Here is a 13,000-nt window from a genome sequence, read left to right as displayed (position 1 = left end):
TTAACTTTAAATTAGCATCCTGGCAAGGAAATGCGAGGGGAAGTTGAGGAGTTTAGGAAAAATAACGAAAGTTTAAATAATTTGTTAATTGAACTAAGAGAAACCCTACAAGGTATGTCACCCATTGAGAATATTTGGTCATGGATTGTCGAGAGACTTTCACACCATCATTCGGTAGCCACTAAGATTGTTGAACTCTGGCATAGAGTTGAAACCGCATGGAAGGAAATAGCCGTATCGTTACTCCAACCTCAGTTCGACTAAGTGTCCAGCAGATTAGAAGCGTTTTGCTGCTAGAGCACTCCTTGTGCTGAGTTTTAGACGCAGTGGACCCCAAACCACATGCAAGTTTAAAATCATATCGTGTACCATTATATACAATGCATATGTACAATAATTGTATAAGTACGACAAACAAAATTCTGCTATTTGCTATCTTTCCTAGGTGTAGCAATTTTAATAATCAGCGGTGTAGAAAATATTCTGTATATAAAATGATAGCTAATTATGTTCTGTTTTTGTTTATAGTTAATATAATTGCTCTGGTAATGAGGATCAAGAATTTCATTAATGATTTTTTTTCTTTCAGATTCCAGACAACTGGGAGATGATTTTGGTTCTTTCTTACTTCCTTGAAATCTTTAACAAGAAATACTGAGCGTTCTGAAAAATAGGCAAAGCATAGTACAATAAAACTTCTGTTACATGAACTGCTCAAATTCTGGAAACTCTTTAAACAAAATCACTCTGCTCTTTTTAGTAGGGTCCTGTCATTCGCGAGCTCGAGCAGGAATTTTGTAGTGATTTATTGTGATGGCTAGCGGTCTTCACATTAATCATTACATAGCTCTTGCTGCTCTTGTTCGAACAGGAAATTTTTCAGTGGATTTTTTAAATCTCAACATGGAAGACAACAACCTTACTCTCTTCCAAAGAGAGTCAGTTTTACCACCTGATCCAGTTACCAGCATACCTGCTGTTAAGGCTTTCTTTTACTGCTTATATACCAGCATTTTCGTGATAGGGATATGTGGAAACGTATTGGTATGTTACGTCGTATTTAGAAATAAGTCTATGCATACCGTTACGAACATTTTTATAGCTAATTTAGCATTATCTGACATACTACTTTGCACTTTCGCAGTCCCATTCACACCACTCTACTTATTTATGCATGAATGGATATTTGGCGCAGTATTGTGCCACCTCGTCCCATATGCTCAAGGTGTTAGCGTATACATATCTGCCTTCACACTGATGTCCATAGCGATTGATCGTTTTTTTGTAATAATTCACCCCTTCAAACCCCGCCTTAAATTGAAATACAGTTTACTCATTGTTATGGTTATATGGATAGCGGCTGGTTTGCTTACTTTACCATATGGTATTTTTATGGACCTTGTTCCAGCAGGGGACGGAAGGCCATACTGCGACGAAGGATGGCCATATGATTCTTTCCGCAAAGTATTTGGCTGCACCACTTCAGTCTTGCAATTTGTCGTACCATTTCTGATCATTACATTCTGTTACGTTAGAGTATGCTGCAAACTAAGAGACAGAGCGAGATACAAACCCGGAAATAATTCTCAGAAGAAAATGGAGTTGGAATGGGAGCGCACTAGACGACTCAACAGAATGCTCATTGCGATGGTTTTAATTTTTGGCTTCTCATGGTTTCCATTAAACGTGCATAACCTCATAGTTGATTTTTATATACCTGCAAGTACATGGGATTATTTGAACGGATTTTTTTTCTTATCGCATGCTATTGCAATGAGCTCCACATGTTACAACCCTTTTCTTTATGCATGGCTGAATGAAAATTTTCGTAAAGAATTTAAGACAGTCCTGCCTTTTCTCAATGACTCGCGTATGTTCCAAATGTGTGAGACTACAAGGAATCGTGAAGTGGAGAATAATACGCCCCAGCCTGGACACTCTAACCAAGATGTTAATATAGAGATGAACAATCGAGAAAGAGCTACATCTCTTAAATGTTTAACTGAAACTGATTCAGTTCGACTGAATATAACTACAAAAGGCACTGTAACAGCAGTGTGAAGAGCACCTGTAATTTACAAATACCGAGTGAAATGCACTAATATGGACAGTAAATCCCCATTTCCCCAAATGTATTCATAGGTGTTGAAGGACTTCACATTTGTAAGTAATTGAGGATCTTGAAAGTACTATACAGATGTGGTTTATGCTGTACAGCTTCATTATTTGTAAATACTTAATAATTCTGAAAACTGAGCTGCGAGAGTTATTGAAGAAATAATCTTTTTAGCCTAAGGCAAGGAAATTTGATGGTGATCATACGCCGATGATCTAGTGATGAGTCTAAGGCCAAAAATTTGTATCATGGGGCCCTTAGATTATTATTCGCATATCGGACACATTTTGGGTAAAGAAAGTTTGGAAAAGGCAGTGGAAGGACTGCATAATGTTTAAATTACCAGCTCCTGATATTACATAGAAATAAGAGACAAAATAATTTAAGTAACTGTATGGTAAAGTACGTAATGTGATATGCAATTAAACAAAACAGAGGATTCAGAAACGTTACTAAATGTTTGATCACATCGTCTGATGATGACTATGTAAAATAAGTCAGGTCCATTAGAAATTCATTTCTTCGAGCTTACGAGATATTCCCGAGTAGATGTAAACTCTGCGCAGAACAAAAAAAGAACAAATGGAGAATTCTATATCTCCCGTTCTACTGGGCCAATTGGCAAAATTTAACTTGCGCTTTTCATGTCTCGAAAGCGCGACTTAAAATATTCATTACATTTATATATAGCATTGTTCTAACATAGGTATTTTGCCACAAAATCAGACTTTTGCAAAATATATCGAAATTTTCACATTTTGATTCTGCTATTCAAATTATGCCAAAGTGCCAAGTTTTCTCAAAATCTCGAGAGAAGTTTTTAGAAATTGGTTCTCAAAATTTTAGCTCCTCAATCGAAATTGAATTCACAAATTTCGAAAATAAAAATATTGAGGCTTTATCACAAGGAATTCCTTTTCTCTCTTATTTTATTTATAATTCCTAATAAATATTTATTAATAATATATGAAAAGCTATCTTTTTAAATTTATAAAGAATATTAATCAAAAGTTTTTTAAAGTTTTCTTTTCTTTCATAAGTGTATATTTTTATCTTCGACATGCTATCGTCTGCTATTTTACTTAACTTCATTCTATATGCAACGAAATTTATTCTGTTGGTTTCAAAATTTTGCATCATATATGTATTCAGTACTTATCAGTACATCAAACAATACAAAAATATTGTAAATAAAACATGCAGTCTTCTGCTGCAGAAACATTTAACACAAGCAAAATTTAATAGAATAAAGGATTTTTTATCGATTCTGTGTTTAGTAAAGGCAAAAAATAAAAATGATTTTAAAGATGTTTCATGTCCAAAGATATTTCATGATATTAAGATATTTCATTATACATAGCGAAGTTCTGAAACAAACTGTTGTTTACATTTGAAAGGTTCCCTAATATTATCATCAAGATTCCTTTTCTTCAAAGCAAACTAAGAGCAAGAGCGATGAAAAGAGCGAATAATGATGACTCCGTAGGAATCAGATCCGATGCTAGAGCAGGAGCGATGAAAAGAGCGATTACTTCTAAGGACCGAAATCTGCGACTAGCGTCGGAGCGCTGATAGCTGGGAATCCGAGGAGTTCCTATAGTCTACGAACTTTAAACATATCCTTGCATTGACAGATGGGGAAAAAGCTCCATCTATCTGCAGACGGGGGGAGAGGGGATATCTCTGCTAAATTAGTTGAAGATTTAAGAATTAATCTCAGGATATATATAGATATAAACTAAGGACTATTTCCCTATAGATAAAACCAATCTTTCCTTTTTTCTGATGTCTTCAAAATACCTAGCCTCTAAATACGTTCGGTATCGTGGTAAAAGTAGCTTCACGTTTTTGCTCTGACCAAATACTGATGAAACGGAAGACAACACCTTTACTTATGTGAATTTCAGAAATACGAAGATGTGTCAGAAATGTTGGGGGTATATAACGAACAAAAAAAGGAGTTTGATTTCTAATAAGTTCGAGGAAAGCGTAAAGAAAAAGACACAGCATTAAGAAGTAAACATGAATTTATTGCATAAAAGTTAGTATTTTTTTAATTAACAATTTAAAAAGTTTTAAACTTTATGCTATTTGCTTATTGCGATTATAAAGAAAAATATTTGATTAAAATATGAATAATATTTTAAGAAACTAAAAGTAGGATTATAAAAGTAGGATGATAAACTATTGCGATACCGAAGAGCACTGGCATAGCTGTAATAAGACGTCCCGTAGAAGGTATGTGTTCCGGAGAAGTTATAGCTGTAAATTGTCCATCCCTTCAAATAGAAAGGAGTGTGGCCCACCTATTTGGTGCTTTCACAATTAAACGAACGGGTCACCATTTCCTGCTTTAGCAGTGGCCAAGCCATCGACAGCTAATTGCTAACTGCTCGCTAATTGGAAGGAAAATGATTTGAAGAAACCATGCAATTCAAAAAGAATTAAACTAAAATTTTAAAAGAAAAAATTATCTAAAAATAACAACTATGATTTAAAAAGTATAATATAAAGAAAAAAATATTTGAAAGAAGGAAAGATGCACTTTACTTTCGTCTCATGTACAATGAAAGGGAAACGAAGATAGTTTATCATAAATTAAAAATTTCAGGAAGGGAAATAATTATTTTTGCAGAAGAGTGAAAAAAGAGCGCCAAGATACAATTTTGAATTTCTCGGAAAGTTTCTCGCCAATTTTCACCAAATTGAATATATAAAGATAATTTGAGTGGTAGAATCGAAATTTAGAAAAAATAATCGGTATGCCATTTTTAGAAAAAGTTCCAATTTTATATCAAAATGCCTATATTAGAACAATGCTATATATAAATTTAATATATATTCTAAGTCGTGCTTTGGAGACGTGAAAAACCCAAGTTAAACTTCATCAATCGATCCAGTAGAAAACGAGATACAGATCTGTCCTTTTTTTTGTGTGTGTGCAGAGTGTATAACAATAACATGAGAGGTTCGTCTTGCTGATTTTTCTGTGGATCATTAGCGAACATTTCCACGCTCATTATACATATTTTTACATTGGTGCTACTGAATGTCCTTCAAAACGATTTTCTTTCCTCGAAGTTTCCTAATTTAATCATTCGTTTCCTTTATCTTCCTACTGTGGATGGCTTGAATCCTGCATAAAATTGCTTCTCGCCAGACTATTAACCTAATCAATTTTGCAAATAATCTCCCATGCAGCAACAGTAATGTACTGCTTCATGTTAATCGTAATCCTGACTACTAACATTAGCTCTGAAGCGTGACTTTTATTTTAAATGAAAATTTGACCAAGGGCTTATCGTACCATTCACGATTTCCCTCTACGATATACAGTATCACACTATACTTATTTCAAACATCTAGCCATAATTCTGCCTCACCTTGTAGGCTATTCTATAGTAGATTCTAGTGAAACGTTCCTGGACGCGGTTAAAAAAAGTTGCGTATACATATTTATATATATATTATATATAAGTTTCGGCAGCTACATCAGATAATTTTCTTATAAAATATAGGGCAGCGGTTTCCAACTTTTCTGAGTCGCCGAGCACTTTCTAGAATAATTTTTTAAGTTGGAGCCAGTTAGACCTATCGTATGTTTTATAAATTAATAGTGATTAGAAGTAGTGTTACAGGGGGAGAGGACGGATAGTAATGCCGTGTAGAGGGACAATTAAACAATATTAAGATATTGCACAAAGTCTCTGCAATAATTAAAAATTTTGAAACCTCTCAAATTTCTCATATTTTGAATTTAACTAGTATATATGATATTATCAAAATTTGGCCATGCATAATATTGTTCCAAAATGCAATATATAAACCGTTCATTGGATTGTAACCTTCTTTACGTCATTGCTGAAAACAGCAGTACGAAATATTAGTATAAAATCTAGAGCTCCTCCAATTTAACCATCGCATACAATTAATTCCAAAAATACAAACATTCCTTACTAGCGCTTTAAAAATTTTATTATTCATTATTGAATATAATTCCAGTTTAGTTTTACTAGTTAGAATGCAAATAAAGAACACTGTAATGAAACAGTAGGCCTGTATAAGACATAATATAAAATGATGTATATAAATTTGACACTTGTGATAGTAATTTTTAGCGCAGTTTTTATTTTAGGTTCAGCGAATGATACGTATGATCTAATGCCTAGTTCTTTATTTAAAAGGCTTCTGTATTTTCTTTTTGATACATGTGGAGGCCAAAGTTTACGTTAAAAGCATATATACAACGGAGAAAGTCAGTAACTTTCAGTCAGTCTAAATCAACCAATAATGTAATATTTTGCTAGTGGAAAAACGTTTCAGTAGCTGAAATAATTGAAAAAAACTTTTTATTTATAAACACTTACTAACTAGAAATCTAAATAAACACTCTCACAAAGAGAACAGAAAACTCGGGGAAGAATCACTAAGAAATTAAAATGTTATTGTCAGGAAAACTCATTACGAAGTGAGTCTAATTTCACAGATTAACGTTTATTTACATAGGGCTACGTCTCAAGATTTGTCGAAAAGTCGAGAAGAAGCGATAAACTTCTCGAGTGTACAGTTCAAAGAAATCACTTGGGCATGTAGTTCCAGAAAAAAACTATTAAAACGCAGCGCACGGCAGAGTGTTTGCAACAAGCTGGCGTCTTGTTAAAGCTCCTCGTATGTTCATTTCCCGCTACTATGATTTTGGAGCTAGTGGTAGCAGAAAGACGAAGCTTCTTATATTAGAGAAGGCGAAAAATTAATATTTCCGTTCAAAGTGTACTTAATATTTTTCTTTTACATTTTGTTTCTGAACTTTTAATAATAATGAACTTTTGTTTATTTTCTTTCCCTCGAATGGCTACAGAGGCCCAGGGGAAGTGCATTCGGATTATTTGGGAATCCACGACAAAGGCTGGAAACCACTGTTATAGAGCGATCCCATCGGTTTTTGAGCACTTCAAAAATATTGCGGTAGTTTTAATTTGAAGAGACGAAGACCAGCGTGCGATTCAAAGTGAATGTCGGGCACAGTTTCAAAAATTCTTTACTTTAGTTTCATACTTATTTTACGGAATAGAGCGAAATTACAGTGAATTTTTAAGAAAGTTAGAAAATGTTGTAATTTGCCACAAAAAAGAAAAAAACTGCATACTCTCATGCAGTGCTCCTTTATATCATTTATATAGTTAAGGAATAAGTTTTGCGGCAATTCAGTGCATATTAAATTTTGTGTTAAATATTTTCTGAAACTGAATCCAACGTTTTCTGCGATTTAATCGATTATTAGTAAATGATCTTTGTTTTTCTAATTTTTCAAAAGTTCATTACGTTTTGTGATTATTATTCTAATATATTGTATTCTTTTGGCTTTGTTTTGTTTTGCCCGAACATTCATGATCTTAAAGTGAAACTTACTTGACCTTGAAATGAAAGTGCTTATTAAAAAAACCGATGGCAGATCCAAAGAGTCATCCACAAATGCCACACGAACCGTTCAGAAATTTTCAAAGCAGATTTATTCGTCCTCATTCAAATTTTGTTAAAATGCATTGCTGGGTTTTGCTATCTATAATCGAAACTGCACACAAAATGAAACAAGAAGGGGGAAACAACTCGCATTAAAAAAATGCAATAAATTTCAATGCAATAAAAATAACTTAAAATGCAATAAAATGCAATTTAATTTAAATGCAATATAATAAATTTTGATGTTAGCGGTAGAATGACGCAAGGAGGATCTTGACTTCTTTTGGCCTCTCCGTTTAGCGAATTTTTCCCAGCAGTAACAGTCCAGGAACTTGATGATAGTACTTAGTTCTGGTTTCTTCCTTTTTGCATTGATCTCCCCATAGCACTCATCCCGAAAATTCTCAGCATTATCGTTCTTATAAATACAATCCTTTAACTCGAAATACTCGACCCCAGCATTAACAAAGCGTGACGTTGTATTTGACGTGAAATCTCTTAGGAATCCCTACAATACACTTGACTAAAAAGGCTATGATATAATTTCCATGTAATTTCAATTTACTGATCTCAGTACTTCGCCTTTCTTTGACACTCTAAGTTGATTGCCTGTATTGAAAAATGCAATTTAGAAAGGTTGTTTCAAGAGACTAGTGTTGATGAAAATAAAAAAAAGATTCTGAAATTGCTTGTTTTAAGATATCAAGTTATCATTGTGATCAAATAGGATTATAAAATATAAAAACTACCGTTTAGTACATGACAACAATTTTCGAACTATATTCCGAAATGATTTGACATTTTTCAGCAGTACCCTGATCGCTTTGCTGTGGGCTTTAATCTAGAAACCTTCTAATCGCAATGTGTTAAAGCTGCCAAATATCCATTCACGTCGTAGTAGTAACGTAAACTGGGAATGTTTTTTCCATTCACACAGTTTTTAATTTTTTTCTTTGGTGTTAACTTATATATTTAAGATACTGTTAACATATTTATTATTAAAACTCTTTCTGCGAAGGCATAGCTCTTAATCGACGGTAAATAAGTATGTTTCAATGAATGGCAAATTTCAATATTTTTAGAAAAGGACTCCATAACATGTTTTTCTTTTATTTGAAATGCTTCATCTTAGTCAAATATTTTAAAACTGTTAGGCTTTTAAATTTCATTATTTATGTATTATAATTTAAAAACAGTATTTTATGTAAGCAATGAGAATTTTAATTTGTGTTTCTTAATTATAATTGAAATACAGATTTATAAATAACCTTCTTGCTTAAAATTTAGTCTTCAAGATCTGCATCAGTTAATAAAACTAAAATTAAAGTGATAAAATTTTGAATAATTTCTTCAGAAAAAAGCGAGGACATACAGCCGCACTAATAAAAACATAAGAAAACTATGGCATAAAAAATTAGGAGATGTTTTTAAATATATAAAGTGAAACTGAAATATGCAGTTGTGGTAAATTTTGAAACTTCTCTTAACATGATTGACTTTTATTAGGGCAAATGGATAATTAATATTAATATTTTCATCTTAAAAATCGATTTTGTAAACACTTCCAACAATTTATCTATCCTTACGCAAATATTGAAATGTTTTTGCCTTTTGCTGAAATCTGACTATAATAAAGCTATTCACATTCGAGAATCATTTGATTTATTTTCTTCAAGCTCCTTAAAGTAGTTCTTTCTTCATGATAAATTTTATCTTCTTTAAAACCAAGCATCTTTATCACATCAGATGTGCTGTTTTGATTTTGTTCCTTGCTTTTTAAAATCTGATCGAGGTATTTGATTTAGATAAGCATACCGTTATCCATTACCATATATAACGATTCACTACTTTGGTTATTTTACATGTAGCTTTCAGAACAAGTTAATAATAATTTGCATATTTTATGAAACAGTTACTTATATATCACAGCTGTTCCATCAGATTAAAAAAAACGTGTTGCATGTCCGTTATATGAAGATGAAACTTTATTATTCTAGAAGTTAAATTTTTTAATGTCTTTTCATTGCAAGGAAATTACTCATAGAAATTTCTGATCACTAACATCATGTATCCACAAAACAGAAAAATAAACTATTTCTATCTTGTGCTTCAAATATCCATTCCAGATGAAAGGCAAACAAAGCTACATAATTTGCTACAGAAATGCACAGTAGTAAAATTCTACAAAGCAAAATTATTTTTAAAATTACTAAATATGAAATTAATATCATCAATATATTTACTTTGAAGCAAAGTAGAACGTGTTACATTTAATAAATTGTTTCTCCCGATAAAACAAAATATTTGAAAATAATCACATGTTTCATTTCCCGTAAAAGGATATAATTTTAATTTAAACATGATCCCATACTTAAAAAATCTTCTACCTGATTTTAATGTATTTTATGTTTAATGATCAAGTAACCGTAGCAATCCAGTACCTCCTGTATTCTTAAACACTCAATTTTCTCAAACTGCCTTCGTACTGAGATGCCGATCCAATGTGAATTTTTGAGCAACAGAGTGGTCAGTTTCAAAACTTCCAGAATTTGAGCGCTTTTGTATTCTTTCTCGATTCATTTCTGCACATTTTACAAACCTCTGCCATTATTTCTGTATCAAGGATTTTTCCTATACCATTAGGAATAACAGCAACACAGCCGTTCAAAGATGAAAATTACAGGTCTTTGCAGGCTACCGCTAGTGAGCACATCAAATTGTACTGTATTATCTTTGCAGTTTAAGTCTGCGGTTTCATACTACTGCTGACTAATTTATGGAACACGAAGCAATAACAGAAGAATAATTTGCGTTTTTGATTCTTTCTTTGTTTGAGGTATTCTGTTTAAAATTACAGTCTTATTCATTGCACAGAGTTTCTCCACAGAAGCTACACCTTTTCCTACAATTCTTAATCTAAAAGTAACAACAAGGTTATGACATAATTGTATTCATTTTTTTAATAATGAATATGAATTTATAAAACAAAAAAATTAGTGGGCTACAGGCATGATTTAGAAGCTATTTCAGAGGTAGAGTCAGAAAGAAGCTATTAAAAAAGAAGAATCCAAAGTTCTTGCATCTAAGGAGCTCAGTTTTACAGTCATTGACTACAAATCCTATCTGATTCTTATCTATTTCTCAAAAGAAACATTTACTGTTAGCTTCCAAGGCGTCTAGAGCTCTCCCAGGAAGCCAAAACTATGTAGATGTGCTTTTGCGCTGTGCGGCTTCAACACTCGTGAATACATTATGGTTCAGAGCGTGCTGTATAAATGTGTTTTGCGCTATGGAACTTCAACATTTGTACATACTTAATAGCCCTGAGAGTGTTGTGTAGATGTGCTTTGCGATGTACAGATATGCTCATCATCTTTCAAAGATACGATGAAGAATCAACACACATAAAGTGAGTTGAAATCTTACTTGGTTTGCTTTGAAAAATGTCATTAATTTCTTACTCGTGAGTTGAAATATTACTTGGTTTTGTTTTGAAAAACGTCATTAATTTCTTATTCATTGTAAGTTTTATCTAATTTTTTTATTTAAAACGTTTTCAGTAATGACGATGTTCTGACTAATTAGGATAAGATACAAAAGAATATAAGGAGAGTATTTACTTTATTAAGTTAAATTTACTCAAGAATGTGTATACGTTTAATTACATTATGTATTTCTTTATCTTTAAACTCATAGATATAGAGATGACTGACTGGTTAGTTAACTGGATATGGCAAAGTAAGCACAAGCTATATATATATACTTTAGGAAAAAAGCTTTCGGGGAGCACATTTTAAGGGAAACTATCTTGTCTTCAAGTTTTGCAACGGCGGATTATGAAAGCTTGGTATTCATTAGGATTGTCGATGTGGTATTCATTATTATCACTGCATCAAAGTTATCAGTGATCAGAATGTTATCCCTAACACCTAATCGTATCATATTTCTTTAAAAATGATACCATCCAAGCACTTTCGTTTACATTGTTATGTACTACCAAAGCCTAATCCTGAAGTTCTGCATGTCTGTCCTTGCTATTTTCTGAGATATTCTGATTTTTAAAGTACTGAATCATCAAATAATTTTGAGAATACATATTTAACTTCCAAAGTTTTGACTTTTTTCTGGTGACTTTAAAACACGAAGTCAGATTAAATTTCCATACCTCAGCCGCTTTTATGCACAAATCAAACACCAAGATCAAAGCTTTTTTATTTTAAATTATCAAGATTAATGTAAACATGTAAGTACAGTCTACTATAGTACTTACTATAACAGGAAATATGTGTAAAATATTTCTGATTTGTGCTTTCAGTCAGTAATAAAAAATATGTATAATGTTTGCTGCATTTCTTTGCAGTAGTCTTTAAATGTGTAGTATTTCAGTCTAAAGTCATAAAAGTCTGTTTCTTAAAGTAATCATTAAGAAAGAGAAATATGTTTCATGAATGTGCATAAAAGACGTACATCCGAAGTTCGTATAATAAGAGCTATGTTCAAGTGTATGATTTTGTACTTTATTAATCAATGGTTTATTGAAGCTAGTTTACTGGGTGGGGAATTTTTTCTTTTATTCTACCTTCAGGTACTTGTTACACAAATTCTGTACGTTTACAGATTCATACATGTCAGATATCATAGATCTAGGTTATTTGGAAAATATATCTCACATTTTTAGTTATTTTCAAGAAAGACGTGTTTTTCCAATCCTTTTCGATTGTGTAGGAAGTAAACAGAAAAGATCAATAGTTAAATTAGCCTAATGATGAGTATACGGCCTGAAGTTTAAGAGATTCTTATCATAAATTATTTTTGAGATGGAAATTTGAAATTATTTTTCATTCATAAAAAATCATGTCATTAATATACAATCACGGCCATGTATTGACAGATACATTAAAAATGTTTTAATAAAACAGTTAATCATTTTCTGAAACAAATAAATAAAAAAATTTTTCATTATAATTTTAAAATCATTAATTGCATATAATTAAGAGTGGCCTTCAAACAATGTCCATGGAAAATCAATTTTATTTTTAATTTTATTTATTTAGTTTGAATTTCTAAAATTACCAAGTTTCAGTAAAATATTTGTTTAGCACAAGAGGGTTAAGGAGTATTCGAATGATTTATTAATTTCGGTTATTTAAATCTTCAGTAACCTGCGAGTTAACAGTTATCAGACATAGTAAGGGAGTGTTCATTGAGAATTTTCATTGGAAAGTAAATGAATAAAGAAATCTAACACAAAGCATCCACTTGGCCCCTGAATTGAACTCAGGACGAATTAATATCTGGTCTCAGTAATTCCCTGGTCTTTTCTACATTACCATTGATGGCTCTGAATTTAAGAGAAAGTATTTCATTAAACAATACTCTTGCCCTGAAAAGTTCAAGCTACTTTCTCCGCTGCATATAACAGTT

At 32.1% G+C, this 13,000-nt stretch overlaps 1 protein-coding gene across 1 annotated transcript; it reads left to right on the top strand.

The window, feature by feature from the left end:
• Window positions 1–758: 758 nt before the first annotated feature.
• Window positions 759–2,634, top strand: LOC118194370 (prolactin-releasing peptide receptor-like). Its single transcript, XM_035365525.2, has one exon. It carries the CDS (start codon window positions 814–816, stop codon window positions 2,059–2,061), a length of 1,248 nt encoding a protein of 415 aa, XP_035221416.2. The 5' UTR covers window positions 759–813; the 3' UTR covers window positions 2,062–2,634.
• The last annotated feature ends 10,366 nt before the right edge of the window (window positions 2,635–13,000 follow it).

This window comes from Stegodyphus dumicola, chromosome X1 (genome assembly GCF_044657685.1).
Source record: "Stegodyphus dumicola isolate Sdum_Otavi_A_Nest chromosome X1, ASM4465768v1".
In the NCBI taxonomy this organism is placed as follows: Eukaryota; Metazoa; Arthropoda; class Arachnida; order Araneae; family Eresidae; genus Stegodyphus; species Stegodyphus dumicola.
The sequence above is the reverse complement of the archived record's forward strand: the minus strand, read 5'-3'. Positions and strand labels throughout refer to the sequence as shown.

Excerpts from the sequence above, each read along its gene's own strand:
- LOC118194370 (XM_035365525.2), top strand. The coding sequence starts at position 814 with ATGGCTAGCGGTCTTCACATTAATCATTACATAGCTCTTGCTGCTCTT.